Source organism: Phasianus colchicus, chromosome 30 (genome assembly GCF_987193195.1).
Source record: "Phasianus colchicus chromosome 30, bPhaCol1.hap1.1, whole genome shotgun sequence".
In the NCBI taxonomy this organism is placed as follows: Eukaryota; Metazoa; Chordata; class Aves; order Galliformes; family Phasianidae; genus Phasianus; species Phasianus colchicus.
Window position 1 is genome coordinate 1115098 of NC_143465.1, and position 16555 is coordinate 1131652.

General features: G+C 64.8%; 2 protein-coding genes and 1 long non-coding RNA gene across 3 annotated transcripts; all 3 read left to right on the forward strand.

The window, feature by feature from the left end:
• Positions 1 to 959: 959 nt before the first annotated feature.
• TXNIP (thioredoxin interacting protein) lies at positions 960 to 8256 on the forward strand. Its single transcript, XM_031609166.2, has 8 exons — positions 960 to 1324; positions 3983 to 4055; positions 4177 to 4324; positions 4624 to 4726; positions 5478 to 5734; positions 6641 to 6797; positions 6904 to 7052; positions 7619 to 8256. The coding sequence occupies exons 1-8, from the start codon at positions 1075 to 1077 to the stop codon at positions 7709 to 7711; spliced, it is 1230 nt and encodes a 409-aa protein (XP_031465026.2). The 5' UTR covers positions 960 to 1074; the 3' UTR covers positions 7712 to 8256.
• LOC149914319 (uncharacterized) lies at positions 1333 to 3813 on the forward strand. The gene is made up of 2 exons (XR_016460446.1): positions 1333 to 1571; positions 1627 to 3813. It is a non-coding gene; the product is annotated as an uncharacterized LOC149914319 (long non-coding RNA).
• A 3418-nt stretch (positions 8257 to 11674) lies between the features above and the next one.
• On the forward strand, positions 11675 to 16340 carry LOC149914320 (uncharacterized). The gene is made up of 2 exons (XM_090126858.1): positions 11675 to 15282; positions 16329 to 16340. Exons 1-2 carry the CDS (start codon positions 14008 to 14010, stop codon positions 16338 to 16340), a joined length of 1287 nt encoding a protein of 428 aa, XP_089982984.1. The 5' UTR covers positions 11675 to 14007.
• Positions 16341 to 16555: the final 215 nt, after the last annotated feature.

Genomic DNA, 16555 nt, shown 5'->3' on the forward strand with positions numbered 1-16555 from the left:
GAAAGGGGGGGGGGGGTCGCACGGGGGGAACCTCACCGCGACACAGCGGGGCCCCGACATGGGATATTGGGGGGGGGGGCCGTGGGAGACCCCCAGCACAGCACGGGGGGGGGGGGGGGGGCACCCAGAATGGGGTGTTGGGTGGGGATCCCACAGCGGGGGTCTTGTGGAGGACCCCCAGCATGGCCTCAAGGGGGGGCGGTGGGGCACTGGGGGGTCCTGGGGGGGGACCCCAGCATCACTTGGAGGACCCCCCCCCCCACGACACTGGGGGTCTCAGGGCAGCCCAGAGGGGAGGGGGGAGGGGGAGGCGCCCACCCGGGGGTCAGACCTCGACCCCCGCCCCCATTTTGCCCTCTCACACCTCAGGACCGGGGGGGGGGGGAGGGGGGGGTCACGTCTCAGCGAACAGCTGGGGAGGGGCTGCGGGAATTCCCCCGGGTGGGGCTGGGAGGGTCGGGGAAGCCCCCAGCGGGTGGGAGCCCCACGGATCGACCCCCCCCCCAGCGAGGACTCGGACTCCCCCTCCTCTTCTCTTCCCTTCCCCCCCCCCCACCCCAGTACCGACCCGAGGACCCCACCGCACCCCCCCCCCCCCCCCACGGCAGCGCCCCGACCCAGAGAACGAGACATCCTGTTCCCGGCTCTCCATTGGTCAGCGCCGCACCGAATCTTTACTTTTTATTGGTCGCCCGCGCCGTCACTCTGCTTTCGTCACCGCTCTCCCCGCCCCCCTCTCCCCAACACGCTCTCGCTTCTCCTTCACACGCTGTCCACGCTCCTCCGGCAGCGCGCTGATTGGTCAGCGACGCCGTAAACAAGGCGGCGGCGGCCAATGGGAACGCCGATCACGCGTGCCGCACGGCCCGGCCACGCGCCCTCGGCGTGTCTCGGCCGGCATCAACAAGCGCGGGCGGGGGAAGGGAGGGCGGGCGGAGTCTATAAAAGGGCGCGGGGAGCGGCGCCGCTCTCACTCAGCTGAGCGCCGCGGGCGGAGCGCGGAGCGCGGAGCGGAGCCGGGAGAGCGACGAACCTCCGAGCGCGAAGCAGCGGCCCGCAGCCCCGCCCGCAGCCATGGTGATGTTCAGGAAAGTGAAGACGTTCGAGGTGTGGCTGACGGAACCCGACAAGGTGTACAGCAGCGGGGAGAAGGTGGCCGGCCGCGTGGTGCTGGAGGTGGCCGAGGTGACGCGGGTCAGCGCCGTGCGGGTCCAGGCGTGCGGCAGAGCGCGGGTCAATTGGGCCAAAGGACCCCAGCAGTGCCGGCAGGAGCTGCAGTACCTGCGCTACGAGGATGTGCTCAGCCTGGACGAACAGCCTGCGGGTGGGTGAGACGGCTGTCCTGCGGGGGGGGGGGGGGTCAATAGGGGCAAGGGTCCTTGGGTGCCAGTGTTGGGGAGGGGTCGTTGGGTGTCAGTGTTGGGGAGGGGTCTTTGGGCCTCAATGAGGGGCAGAGGGGTCGTTGGGTGTCAGTGTTGGGGAGGGGTCCTTGGGTGCTAATCTTGGGGCAGAGGGGTCGTTGGGTGCCAATGTTGGGGAGGGGTCTTTGGGTGTCAATGAGGGGCAGAGGGGTCGTTGGGTGCCAATGTTGGGGAGGGGTCGTTGGGTGTCAATGGAGGGAAGAAGGTCCTTGGGTGCCAATGTTGGGGAGGGGTCCTTGGGTGTCAATGGAGGGAAGAAGGTCCTTGGGTGTCAATGTTGGGGTAGAGGGGTCTTTGGGTGCCAATGTTGGGGAGGGGTCTTTGGGCCTCAGTGAGGGGCAGAGGGGTCGTTGGGTGCCAATGTTGGGGAGGGGTCGTTGGGTGTCAGTGGGGGGCAGAGGGGTCGTTGGGTGTCAATGGGGGGCAGAAGGATCCTTGGGTGTCAATGGGAGGAAGAAGGGTTCGTGGGCCTCAATGTTGGGGAGGGGTCCTTGGGTGGCAATGAGGGGCAGAGGAGTCCTTGGGTTTCAATATTGGGGTGGAGGGGTCCTTGGGTTTCAATATTGGGGAGGGGTCCTTGGGTGCCAATGGGGGGCAGAAGGGTCTTTGGGTGGCAATGGGAGGAAAAAGGGTCCTTGGGTGTCAATACTGGGGAGGGGTCCTTGGGTGCCCATGGGGGGCAGAGGAGTCCTTGGGTGTCAGTGTTGGGGAGGGGTCATTGGGTGTCACTGGGGATGAGGAGAAGGGCTGTTGGGTCCCAATGGGGTGGAGGGGTCGTTGGGTCTCATTGTGGCGTCCCGTTGGGTGTCAGTGGGGGGCAGAAGGGTCATTGGGTGCCAATGGGGTTGAGGAGAAGGGGTGTTGGGTCTCATTGTGGTGTCCCAGTGGGGAGAGAAGGGTCTCATAGGGGGCAGAAGGGTCATTGGGTGTCAATGGTCTGTCCCAATGGGGATGAGGAGAAGGGTGTTGGGTCCCAGTGGTGGGGAGGGGTCGCTGGGTCCCAATGGGGTTGAGGTGAAGGGGTGTTGGGTCTCATCATGGTATCCAATGAAGAGTGGGGTGGAGGGGTCGTTGGGTCCCAATAGGGTGCCCCAATGGGATTGGGCTGGAGGGGACACTGGGTGTCAGCGGGGATGAGGAGAAGGGCTGTTGGGTGTCAATGGGGTTGTCCCATTGGGAGTGGGGTGGGGAGGGGTCATTGAGCCTCTGGGTTGTGGTGTTCACCCCATTGGGGGATGGGGTGAAGGGATGTTTGGGTGTCATTGGGGTGAAGAGATCCTTGGGTGTTGTGGTGTCCCAAAAGGGATTGGGGTGAAGGGGTGTTGGAAAAAGGGAGCAATGGGCCTTGGGGTTGTGGTGTCCCAGTGGGGAATGGGGTGAAGGGGTCACTGGGTCTCCAGGCTGTGGGAAGAAGGGGGAGCATTGGGTCTCGTGGTTGAGGTGTCCAGCTGGGGAAGAGAGGAGGGGGTGTTGTGGTGTCCTGTTGGGGTGGAGGAGTGGTTGGGTCTCATTGTGGTGTCCCAGTGGGGAATGGGGTGAAGGGATGTTGGGTGTCAGGGCTGTGGTGTCCCATTGAGGAATGGGGTGGAGGAGCGTTGGGTCTCCTGGTGGTGTCCCATTGGGGTGAAAGGGTGTTTGGGTCTCGTTGTGGTGTCCCAATGGGGAATGGGGTGAAGGGATGTTGGGTGTCAGGGCTGTGGTGTCCCATTGAGGAATGGGGTGGAGGAGCAGTTGGGTGTCATTGAGGTGTCCCACTGGGGTGAAGGGGTGTTTGGGTCTCCTGGTGGTGTCCCATTGGGATGGAGGGGTGTTTGGGTCTCCTGGTGGGGTCCCATTGGGGTGAAGGGGTGTTTGGGACTCCTGGTGGGGTCCCATTGGGGTGAAGGGGTGTTTGGGACTCCTGGTGGGGTCCCATTGGGGTGGAGGGGTGTTTGGGACTCCTGGTGGGGTCCCATTGGGGTGGAGGGGTGTTTGGGACTCCTGGTGGGGTCCCATTGGGGTGAAGGGGTGTTTGGGACTCCTGGTGGGGTCCCATTGGGATGGAGGGGTGTTTGGGTATCCTGGTGGGGTCCCATTGGGGTGAAGGGGTGTTTGGGTATCCTGGTGGGGTCCCATTGGGGTGAAGGGGTGTTTGGGTCTCCTGGTGGGGTCCCATTGGGGAATGGGATGAAGGGCTGTTGGGTGTCAGGGCTGTGGTGTCCCCATAGGGGTTGGGGTGAAGGGGTGTTGGGTCCCATTGGGTGTGAGATGACGGAACTGTTGGGTTGAGCGTGGATGCGGGGCCGCGGTTTGGCTGCGGGGCGGACACAGATAGGAGCTGCGTGTCCCCTGCTGATAAGGCTGAGATACAGAGATAGGAAGGAAACTGCGCCGGGGGGGGGGGGGGGAAGGGAACCACAGGCGTGGGGTGAGGTGGAAAGGGGAAGTGAAAGTGTGCAGGAGTGCAATGGGGGGAGGGGATGGGAGGGGATGGGGGGGTTGCCTGCTCAGCACGGGGGGGATGATGGAAAGGGGATGCTGGAAAGCTGAGCTGTGTCTGAGCTCCTGTCCTTGCCCCGCAGACGAGGACGGCTCCGTAATCCTCCGGCCAGGCAATAAATACGAGTACAAGTTTGGATTCGAGCTGCCCCAGGGGTGAGCAGTGCCTGCAGGGCCACGAGCCCTTCTGGGGGGCTGTTTTCTGACGGGGGTTTCTTTCTGCTCCGGGTGTGGAGCTGTGTCTGATTCTGTCCCCCCTCCCTCTTCCTCCTCACAGCCCCCTCGGCACCACCTTCAAGGGGAAGTACGGCTGCGTGGATTATTGGGTGAAGGCTCTCCTGGATCGGCCCTCCTTCCCCACGCAGGAGGTGAAGAAGCGTTTTGAGGTGATGGACCCCGTGGACGTCAACACCCCCGAGCTGCTGGTGGGTGTCCACTGCCATCATCATCCCCCCCCCTTCACCTTCTCTCCCTTGGGTGGGGGGTCAGGGTGACCTCTGTCAGCGAGGCTCACTTAATGGGCTTTGCTGGGATTAAGTGCTTAGTTGGTAATTGGTGCTGGGGTGGATTAGATTGAGGTGTGGGTGTCGGGGGGGGGGAGCAGAACACCTGGTGAGGGGGGGGTGCAGCTCCTGGGGGGGTGGGAAGCAGGGGATGGTGGAGAGCGCGGCTCCTGGGGAGGGGAGTTTGGCTTCACCCCACTGAGAGCCGCTGATCCCTGCAGTCCCCCGTTGCTGCCAAGAAGGAGAAGAAAGTGTCCTGCATGTTCATCCCCGACGGCCGCGTCTCCGTCAGCGCCCAGATCGACAGGAAGGGCTTCTGTGAAGGTGAGGGGCTGCCCCACAGCTTGGGGGTGGGGATGGGGGGGGTGCATCCTGACTGCCCCACAGCTTAGGGGATGGGGGGGTGCATCCTGACTGCCCTGCAGCTTGGGGGTGGGGATGGAGGGAATGAGGGGTGCATTCTGACTGCCCAACAGCTTAGGGGGGGATGGAGAGGATGGAGGGGATGGGGGGTGACTCCTGACTGCCCCACAGCTTGGGGGATGGGGATGGGGGGGGGGTGCATCCTGACTGCCCCACAGCCTGGGGGTGGGGATGGAGGGGATGGGGGTGCATTCTGGCTGCCCCACAGCTTGGGGGTGGGGATGGAGAGGATGGGAGGGGATGGGGGCTGCATTCTGGCTGCCCCACAGCTTGGGGGTGGGGATGGAGGGGATGAGGGGTGACTCCTGGCTGCCCCACAGTTTGGGAGGTGGGGATGGAGGGGATGAGGGGTGCATTCTGACTGCCCCACAGCTTGGGGGTGGGGATGGAGGGGATGAGGGGTGACTCCTGACTGCCCCACAGCCTGGGGGTGGGGATGGAGGGGATCGGGGGTGCATTCTGACTGCCCCACAGCTTGGGGGTGGGGATGGAGGAGATGTGGGGCAGCCAGGAGTCACCCCTCAGCTTGGGGAGTAGGGATAGAGGGGATGGAAGAGGTGCATCCTGACTGCCCCACAGCTTGGGGGGTGGGGATGGAGGGGATGAGGGCTGCATTCTGACCCTGCTGAGCGCCGCGCTGCTCCCGTTGCAGGCGATGAGATCTGCATCAACGCCGACTTTGAGAACACGTGCTCCCGAATCGTGGTGCCCAAAGCTGCCATCGTGGCCAAGCACACGTACCTGGCGGGCGGGCAGACCAAAGTGTTCACCCAAAAGCTGTCGTGCGTCAGGGGCAATCACATCATCTCGGGGATGTCGGAAAGCTGGAGGGGCAAAACCATCCGCGTGCGCAAACTGAAGCCGTCCATCCTGGGTTGCAACATCCTGCGCGTGGAGTATTTCCTGCAGGTGGGTGGGGGGGGTGGGTGCGTGCCCCCCGTGGGGCGGTGGGTTGCTGTGGGTCACTGTGGGTGCTCACCGTGGGGCTGTGGGTGCCCCCCGTGGGGCTGTGGGTCACTGTGGGTGGCTGTGGGTGCCCCCCGTGGGGCTGTGGGTCACTGTGGGTGGCTGTGGGTGCCCCCCGTGGGGCTGTGGGTGGCTGTGGGTGCCCCCCGTGGGGCTGTGGGTGGCTGTGGGTGCCCCCCGTGGGGCTGTGGGTGGCTGTGGGTGCCCCCTGTGGGGCTGTGGGTCACTGTGGGTTGCTGTGGGTGCCCCCTGTGGGGCTGTGGGTCGCTGTGGGTGGCTGTGGGTGCCCCCCGTGGGGCTGTGGGTCACTGTGGGTTGCTGTGGGTGCCCCCTGTGGGGCTGTGGGTCGCTGTGGGTGGCTGTGGGTGCCCCCCGTGGGGCTGTGGGTCACTGTGGGGCTATGGGTGCCCCCCGTGGGGCTGTGGGTTACTGTGGGTCACTGTGGGTCGCGGTGGGTGCCCCCCCGTGGGGCTGTGGGTGGCTGTGGGTGCCCCCCGTGGGGCTGTGGGTCACTGTGGGTTGCTGTGGGTGCCCCCTGTGGGGCTGTGGGTCGCTGTGGGTGGCTGTGGGTGCCCCCCGTGGGGCTGTGGGTCACTGTGGGGCTATGGGTGCCCCCCGTGGGGCTGTGGGTTACTGTGGGTCACTGTGGGGCTGTGGGTCACTGTGGGTCACTGGGTGCCCCCCGTGGGGCTGTGGGTCACTGGGTGCCTCCCGTGGGGCTGTGGGTCGCTGTGGGTGCCCCCCGTGGGGCTGTGGGTGCCCCCCGTGGGGCTGTGGGTGCCCCCCGTGGGGCTGTGGGTCACCGTGTGTTGCCGTGATGCTCACAGCTTCAATCCTGCCTTCATACAGATCTACGTGAGCGTGCCGGGCTCCAAGAAAATCATCCTGGAGCTGCCCCTCGTCATCGGCAGCCGCTCCGGCATCGGCAGCCGCAGCTCCAGCATGGCCAGCCAAGCCAGCTCTGAGATGAGCTGGGTGGATCTCAACCTCCCCGATGCTCCAGAAGGTGAGGATGGGGGCGGGGGGCTGATGGATGGGTTTGGGCTGAGGGGTTTTGGATGGGTTTGGGGTTGGGCAGAGCGGAGCTCATCCGTCCCCGTGCCCCCACCCAGCCCCGCCGTGCTATCTGGACATCGTGCCCGAGGACCACCGGCTGGAGAGCCCCACCACCCCGCTGCTGGACGACCCCGATGGCTTCGACAGCCCCATCTTCATGTATGCGCCCGAGTTCAAGTTCATGCCGCCGCCCACCTACACCGAGGTGAGGGGGGGGTCTCCGTGGGGGGTGGGGGGAGGGGAGGGGGTCTCTGTGGTGGGTGAGGGGGGAGGAGGGGGTCTCCGTGGTGGGGGGAGGGAGGGGGGACGGGGGGGTCTCCGTGGTGGGTGAGGGGGGGGAAGGGAGGGGGGGGTCTCCGCGGTGGTGGGGAGGGGGTCTCCGTGGTGGGTGGGGGGGAGAGGGGGGGGTCTCTGTGGTGGGTGAGGGGGGAGGAGGGGGGGGTCTCCGTGGTGGTGGGGAGGGGGAGAGGGGGGGGGTCTTGGTGGGTGGGGGGGGAGGGGGGTCTCCGTGGTGGGGGAGGGGGGAGGGGGGTCTCTGTGGTGTGGGAGGGATGGGGGGGGGGGTCGTGGGGGGGTCGTGGGGTTTCTGTGGTGGGGGAGGGGGGAGGAGGGGGGGGGGTCTCTGTTGTGGGTGAGGGGGGGGAGGGGGGTCTCTGGTGTGGGGGGGATGGGGGGGGGTTGTGGGGGGGGGAGGGGGTCTCCGTGGTGGGTGGGGGGTCCTGAGGGCTTCAAGTCGCAGCTGCTGAACGCCCACCCGCCTTCCTCACACAGGTGGACCCCTGCGTGGCCAACAGCACCAACAACAACACCACCAACACCACCACCACCACCAACACCAACACCAACAGCACCACGGTGCAGTGACCGCACGCTGCTGGCCTTCGCTTCCGACCTGCAGGCGCTGGAGCCGTGAGCCAGCCGTGAAGCAGCACCCACCGCCGGCAGACCCCCCGCAGCAGCACCTATGGGTGCTGCGGACCCCAAAGAAGAGAGAGGGGGAGGGAAGGGGGGGGGGTGGGGTGCTTTGGGGCTCAGTTTGGGGCTCCCATAGCTGTGTGTGTCTGTCTGTCCGTCCGGCCGGCCGGCGCTGACCGCTGGCTGTGCTGGGTGCAGCCCAGGTCCCAGCTGCTGCTCTCAGGTTTTGAGTTCTGTGCATTTCCCGACCCCAGTGGGGTGCTGAGCCATAAAGGGGGAGGGGGGGGGTTGGAGGGGAGGGGGGGGGGATGTGGGACCCCCTGCCTGCCAGCACGGCGCTAAGAAAACTCCTTTTGTACAGTTTTGTATTTTGGTGGGGTGGGTTTGGGGTTTTTTTTTGGGGGGGGGGGGGGATGGAGGGGGGTTGAGATCAAAGTTCTATTTTGTACCGTTGAGATTTCTATGATGTTTGTAATAAAGAGTTCTGATACGGAGTTGAGGGTTGTCGTTTATTTGGGGTTATGGGGTGGGGGGAGAGGGCGGGACCCCCTCTAAGAGGTGACCCCCCCCCCCCCATACACACTATGGGGAGCAGAGACCCTGACCCTATAGGGCCACCCCGCAGGAATGGGGGGCTGCTCGCTGCTCCCAGTGCAGCTGAGGGGCTGTGGGGGGGGAGGAGAGACCCCAAAATGCAGGGGGTGGGGAATGGGGTGAGGAGGGACCCCAAAGTGCTGAGGAATGGGGTGAGGAGGGGATCCCGAAACTGTGGGGTGAGGAGAGACCCCAAAGTGCTGAGAAATGGGGTGAGGAGGGACCCCAAAACTGTGGGGTGAGGAGAGACCCCAAAGCTGTGGGGAATGGGGTGAGGAGGGACCCCAAAGTACTGGGGAATGGGGTGAGGAGGGGATCCCAAAACTGTGGGGTGAGGAGGGACCCCAAAGTACTGGGGAATGGGGTGAGGAGGCGGATCCCAAAACTGTGGGGTGAGGAGAGACCCCAAAGTACTGGGGGATGGGATGAGAGGGGGATCCCAAAGCTGTGGGATGAGGAGGAACTGTGGAGCTGTAGGGCTGGGAATGGGGGACCCCAAAGTACTTGGGAATGGGATGAGGAGGGGATCCCAAAACTGTGAGGTGAGGAGAGACCCCAAAGCTGTAGGGAATGGGGTGAGGAGGGACCCCAAAGTACTGGGGAATGGGATGAGGAGGGGATCCCGAAACTGTGGGGTGAGGAGAGACCCCAAAGTGCTGAAGAATGGGGTGAGGAGGGACCCCAAAGTACTGGCGAATGGGATGAGGAGGGGATCCCAAAGCTGTGGGGTGAGGGGGGAACCCCAAAGTGCTGAGAAATGGGGTGAGGAGGGACCCCAAAGTACTGGGGAATGGGATAAGGAGGGGATCCCAAAACTGTGGGGTGAGGAGGGACCCCAAAATGCTGAGGAATGGGGTGAGGAGGGACCCCAAAACTGTCGGGTGAGGAGAGACCCCAAAGCTGTGGGGAATGGGGTGAGGAGGGGATCCCAAAGTGCTGGGGGATGGGATGAGAGGGGGATCCCAAAGCTGTGGGGTGAGGAGGGACCCCAAAGCTGTGGGGAATGGGGGACCCCGGAGCCATGGGGCTGGGGAATGGGGTGAGGAGGGACCCCGGGGCTGGGAATTGGGGGTGGCAGAGCTGTGGGGCCAGCGTTACATTTGGGGTGAAGGGGAAACTGAGGCACAGCAGGCAGTGGGGGCAAATGGGCAGTACAGGGGAGGTGGGGGGGCAGTTGGGGTCAGTGGGGTGGGCGATGGGGGGCAGTTGGGGGGGCAGTGGGGAGGTATTGGTGGGGCAGTAAGGGGGGCAGTTTGGGGGCAGTTGGGGGGGCAGTAGGGTGGCAGTTGGGGGGCAGTGGGGGGCAGTTGGGGGGAGCAGTTGGGAGGCAGTGGGGGGGCGGGGTGGGGCAGTGGGGGGGCAGTGGGGGGGGCAGTAGGGCAGTGGGAGGGCAATTGGGGGGCAGGTGGGGGGCGGTGTGGGCAGTGGGGGGGCAGTGGGGGGGCAGTAGGGGGGCAGTTGGGCGGGGGGGGCAGTTGCAGAGCAGTGGGGGGGCAGTTGGGGAGCGGGGGGGGCAGTGGGGTGGCAGTTGGGCAGATGGGAGGCAGTGGGGGGGCAGTGGGAGGGCAGTTGGGGGGCAGTTGGGCAGTGGGGGGGCAGTAAGGGGGCAGTTGGGCTGTGGGGGGGCAGTTGGGGGGCAGTTGAGGGGGCAGTGGGGAGGTATTGGTGGGGCAGTAATGGGGGGCAGTTTGGGGGGGTTGTCGGGGGGTGCTGGGGGGGCAGTAGAGGGGCAGTTGGGGGGGGCAGCTGGGGGGGGCAGTTGGGGGGCAGTGGAGGGGTGTTGGGGGCAGTAGGAGGGGCAGTTGGGGGGCAGTTGGGAGGACAGAGGGGGGCAGTGGGGGTGGCATTGGGGGGGGCAGTTGGGGGGCGGGGGGGCAGTGGGGAGGCTGTAGGGGGGCAGTTGGGGGGCAGTTGGGCAGTGGGGGGGGGCAGTTGGGGGGCGGGGGGGCACTGGTGGGGCAATGGGGGGGCAGTTGGGGGCCGAGAGGGGCAGTGGGGGGGCAGATGGGGGGCAGTGGGGGGGCAGTGGGGGGGCAGGTGGGGTGCGGGGGGGGAGTGGGGGGGCAGTAGGGAGGCTGTAGGGGAGCGGTAGGGCAGTTGGGGGGCAGTTGGGGGGCAGTTGGGGGGCAGTTGGGGAGCGGGGGGGGGCAGTGGGGGGGCTGTAGGGGGGCAGTTGGGCAGTGGGGGGGCGGGGGGGGGCAGTTGGGGGACGGGGGGGCAGTAGGGAGGCAGTGGGGGGGCAGTTGGGGAGCGGGGGGGCCGGTGGGGGGCAGTTGGAGGGCAGTTAGGCAGTGCGGGGGCAGTTGGGGAGAGTGGGGCGGCAGTTGGGGGGCAGTTGGGGGTCAGTGGGGGGGCAGTTGGCAGTGGGGGGGGCAATAGGGGGGACAGTTGGGGGCCGGGGGGGGGCAGTGGGGGAGCAGTTGGAGGGCGGGGGGGAGCAGTAAGGGGGCAGTTGGGGGTCAGTAGGGGGGCAGTTGGGGGGCAGTTGGGCAGTGGGGGGGGCAGTTGGAGGGCAGTAAGGAGGCAGTGGGGGGGCAATAAGGGGGCAGTTGGGCAGTGGGGGGGCAGCGGGGGGGCAGCAGTTGGGCAGTGGGGGGGCAGTAGGTGGAGCAGTGGGGGGGCAGTTGGAGGGCGGGGGGGGCAGTGGGGGGGCAATAAGGCGGCAGTTGGGCAGTGGGGGGGCAGCGGGGGGGCAGTTGGGGGCCGGGGGGGCGGCAGTTGGGCAGTGGGGGGGCAATAAGGGGGCAGTTGGGCAGTAGGGGGACGGGGGGGGCAGAGGGGGGGCAGCAGGGCTGCAGTAGGGCAGTGGGGGGGCAGTGGGGGTCAGTTGGGGGCCGGGGGGGCGGCAGTTGGGCAGTGGGGGGGCAGTGGGGGGGCAGGTGGGAGGCTGTAGGGGGGCGGTAGGGCAGTTGGGGGGCAGTTGGGCAGTAGGGGGGCAGTGGGGGGGCAGCAGTTGGGCAGCGGGGGGGCAGTAGGTGGAGCAGCGGGGGGGCAGCGGGGGGGCAGTTGGAGGGCGGGCGGGGGGGGGGGGCACTGCGGGGGGGGGCAGCGTGCGCAGCGCAGCCCGGCGGCCCCATAAGGCGATGTGGGGCAAAGGCAGCGGCGCTGCGCGCAGCCGGCGGGCGCCGTTCACCCTTCCCCCAATTGGCGGCCGGGCGGCCGGGGGGGGCACGGGGGGGGGGGGGAGGGGGGGGGGTTGGCGCCGCGCCCCCCCCGGCGCCGTGCCTCGGTTTCCGCGGCTGCTGCAGCTGCCGGCCCCAAAACGGGCGGCGGACGGCGGCGCGACCAGCGGGGGGAGGTGAGACGTAAACGGGGGGGGGGCTGCCAGGAAGTGTGGGGTCGGGAGACCCTGCAATAAATAATGGGGGCGGGAGACCCGGCAATAAATTGTGGGGTCGGGAGACCCCAAAATAACAAAGGGATCGGGAGACCCTGCAATAAATTATGGGATCTGGGAGACCCTACAATAAATTATGGGGTCAGGAGACCCTGCCATCAATTATGGGGTCGGGAGACCCTATAATAAATTATGGGATCTGGGAGACCCCAAAATAACAAAGGGATGGGGAGACCCTGCCATCAGTTATGGGGTCAGGAGACCCCAAAATAATAAAGGGATCGGGAGACCCTGCAATAAATTATGGGGTCAGGAGAACCTGCCATCAGTTATGGGGTCGGGAGACCCTGCAATAAATAAGGGGATCAGGAGACCCTAAAATAACAAAGGGATCTGGGAGACCCTGCAATAAATTATGGGGTCGGGAGACCCCAAAATAACAAAGGGATTGGGAGACCCTACAATAAATAATGGGATCTGGGAGACCCTACAATAAATTGTGGGGTCGGGAGACCCGTCAATAAATGGTGGGGTTGGGAGACCCTATAATAAATTATGGGATCTGGGAGACCCCAAAATAACAAAGGGATCAGGAGACCCTGCAATAAATAATGGGATCTGGGAGACCCTACAATAAATTATGGGGTTGGGAGACCCTGCCATCAGTTATGGGGTCGGGAGACCCTATAATAAATTATGGGATCTGGGAGACCCCAAAATAACAAAGGGATCGGGAGACCCTGCAATAAATAATGGGATCAGGAGACCCTATAATAAATTATGGGGTCGGGAAACCCTGCCACCAATTATGGGATCAGGAGACCCTATAATAACTAAGGGGTCAGGAGACCCTACAATAAATAAAGGGATCTGGGAGATCCTGCAATAAATAATGGGATTGGGAGACCCTATAACAAATAAAGGGATCGGGAGACCCCAAAATAACAAAGGGATCGGGAGACCCTACAATAAATTATGGGATCTGGGAGACCCTACAATAAATTATGGGATCTGGGAGACCCTACAATAACAAAGGGATCCCACAGACTCAGTGCTGAAGCGGTCCCCAAATTCCAGCACCCCACAGTGAGCAACGGCCCCAAATGTTTGGCCCCATGTGGGATTGTGGGGTGCACAGCTGGGGGGGGACCCCACAAGGACCCCATACAGACCCCATAACTTCACGTGGACCTGAGGACCCTATAATCTGACATGGACCCCAGGGCCCCATAACCTCGCTCAGACCCCAAAACCTCACACACATCCCGTAACCCCACGCTGATCCCATAGCCCCACACAGACCCTATGGCCCCACATGGACCCCATAACCCCACACAGGTCCCATAACCCCATATGGAACACAGGACCCCATAACTCTGCATGGACCCCAGGACTCCATAGCCCCACACAGACCCCATAACCCTGCACAGATCCTGGGATCCCATAACCCTACCCAGACCCCACAGCCCCACACAGACCCCATAGCCCTGAACAGACCCCATAAACCTGCACAGATCCCAGGAACCCATAACCTCACACAGACCCCATAACCCTACCCAGACCCCATAGCCCTACACAGACCCCATAACCCTACCCAGACCCCATAGCCTTACACAGATCCTGGGATCCCATAACCCTACCCAGACCCCATAGCCCCACACAGACCCCATAGCCCTACAGACCCCATAGCCATACACAGATCCTGGGATCCCATAACCCTACCCAGACCCCATAGCCCTACAGACCCCATAACCCTACCCAGACCCCATAGCCATACACAGATCCTGGGATCCCATAACCCTACCCAGACCCCACAGCCCCACACAGACCCCATAAACCTGCACAGAGCCCAGGAACCCATAACCTCACACAGACCCCATAGCCCTGCACAGACCCCATAGCCCTACACAGATCCCAGAATCCCATAACCTTACACCGATCCTATAGCTCCACATGGACCCCATAACTCCATAACCCCACACAGGTCCCATAACCCCATATGGAACACAGGACCCCATAACTCTGTGTAGATCCTGGGATCCCATAGCCCCACACAGACCCCACAGCCCTACACAGACCCCATAACCCTACCCAGACCCCATAGCCCCACACAGACCCCATAGCCCTACCCAGACCCCATAGCCCTACACAGACCCCATAGCCATACACAGATCCTGGGATCCCATAACCCTACCCAGACCCCATAGCCCCACACAGACCCCATAGCCCCACACAGACCCCACAGCCCCATAACCCCACACGGACAAACAGTGTCTATGGGGTCGCTCCCCGTCAGCCCCACTGGAGACCCAAAATGGAGCGCAGTGCATCGGGGTCACCCCATGAAGTTGGGATTTGGGATCGGGACCCCACGGCCACCCTGCCCTCCACCCTACAGCCGGCCCTACAGCCTGCCCTACACCCAACCCTACAGCTGACCCTACAGTCAACCCTACAGCCAACCCTACAGCCTGCCCTACAGCCGGCCCCACAGCCAACCCTACAGCCTGCCCTACAGCCTGCCCCACAACCTGCCCTACAACCGGCCCTACAGCCAACCCTACAACCGGCCCACAGCCAACCCTACAGCCGGCCCTACAGCCAGCCCTACAGCCTGCCCTACAGCCAGCCCTACAGCCAACCCTACAACCGGCCCACAGCCAACCCTACAGCCGGCCCTACAGCCAGCCCTACAGCCGGCCCTACAGCTGACCCTACAGCCAGCCCTACAGCCGGCCCTACAGCTGACCCTACAGCCAACCCTACAGCCAACCCTACAGCCAACCCTACAGCCTGCCCTACAGCCAACCCTACAGCCAACCCTACAGCCTGCCCTACAGCCAGCCCTACAGCCGGCCCTACAGCTGACCCTACAGCCAGCCCTACAGCCTGCCCTACAGCCAACCCTACAGCCTGCCCTACAGCCAACCCCACAGCTGACCCTACAGCCAACCCTACAGCCTGCCCTACAGCCTGCCCCACAGCCAACCCTACAGCCAACCCTACAGCTGACCCTACAGCCTGCCCTACAGCCGACCCTACAGCTGACCCTACACCCAACCCCACACCCTGCCCTACAGCCAACCCTACAGCCGACCCTACAGCCGGCCCCACAACCTGCCCTACAGCCGACCCTACATCCAACCCCACACCCAACCCTACAGCCAACCCTACAGCCTGCCCTACAGCTGACCCTACACCCAACCCCACACCCAACCCTACAGCCGACCCTACAGCCTGCCCCACAGCCGGCCCCACACCCTGCCCTACAGCCAACCCTACAGCCTGCCCTACAGCTGACCGTACAGCCGACCCTACAGGCGGCCCCACAACCTGCCCTACAGCCTGCCCTACAGCCGACCCTACAGCCAACCCTACAGCCGACCCTACAGCCGGCCCCACACCCTGCCCTACAGCCGACCCTACAGCCTCGGCTTTTTCCGTAGGCGGAGCGGAGCGGAGAAACCTTTGGCCGAGTTGGAGCCGAGCGGCTGCGGGGCGGCAGCCAAGAGATGGGCGGAATGGGGGGGGGGGGGGGGGGGAGGGGAGGAGGGGGGGCTTTGGGATGGAGCTGTGGGGCAGGGGGGCTGTAGGGGGTTGTGGGGCTGTGGGGTTGGGTTGTGGGGTGGGGTTGTGGGGCTGGGGGTGGGAGGGGGTTGTGGGACAGTGGGGTTGTGGGGCTGGGGGAGGAAAGGGGGGCTTTGGGATGGGGTTGTGGGGTGGGGTTGTGGGGTTGTGGAGCTGTGGGGTTGAGTTGTGGGGCTGGGGGAGGGAAGGGGGGACTTTAGGATGGAGCTGTGGGGCAGAAGGATTGTGGGGTGGGGATGTGGGGTTGGGTTGTGGGGCTGGGGGAGGGTATGGGGGGCTTTGGGATGCAGTTGTGGGGCAGAGGGGCTGTGGGGTGGGGCTGTGGGGTTGGGTTGTGGGACAGTGGGGTTGTGGGGCTGGGGGAGGGCATGGGGGGCTTTGGGATGGAGTTGTGGGGCAGGGGGGCTGTAGGGGGTTGTGGGGCTGGGGGAGGAAGGAGGGGCTTTGGGAAGGAGTTGTGGGGCAGGGGGGCTGTAGGGTGGGGTTGTGGGGCTTTGGGGTTGAGGTTGTGGGACAGTGGGGTTGTGGGGCTGGGGGAGGGCATGGGGGGCTTTGGGATGCAGTTGTGGGGCAGAGGGGCTGTAGAGGGTTGTGGGGCTGGGGGGGACTTTGGGATGCAGTTGTGGGGCAGAGGGGTTTTGGGGTTGTGGGGCTGAGGAGTAGGATGGGGTTGTGGGGTGTTGGGGGATGGAGTTGTGGGGCAGAGGGGTTGTAGGGCCATGGGGTTGTGGGGCAGGACGGTGCTGTGGGGCTGTAGGATCCTATGGGGCATCGCATCCCTGCGCCCCACACATCGCCTGACCCCAAACCGTGCGTGACCCCCATCTGTGCGGGGTGACCCGAAGCCAAAAAAACCCCCTCGACCCCAAAACCCCAAAACTGCACCCATCCCCCCCCCCATCGCCCCCCCCCGGAACCCAAGGGGGGGGGGGGGGGGGGGGGGAGGCGGCCCTGCACGAGGAGCCCACGCACCTCCCGCGTGCACAGCTGGGATGGAGGGGGGGGGGAAGGGGGGGGCCGCCTTCGGGTTTTTCCGGAGCCCCACAGATCGCCCCATAGATGTGGGGCAGAGACCCCCCCCCCACCCCCCGAATCAGGGATGATTTGCGCACCGTCGCCCTACAAAAATACCGGCTTTAATGCACAGCGAGCGCCATGGGGGGGGGGGGCAAATAACGAAAACGGGCTTTTGTGCCCCATAGTGACCCCCCCCCACCGCCCCCCCCAAGCCCATAACTGACCCCCCCCCCCCCAGCCCCATATCTGACTCCCCC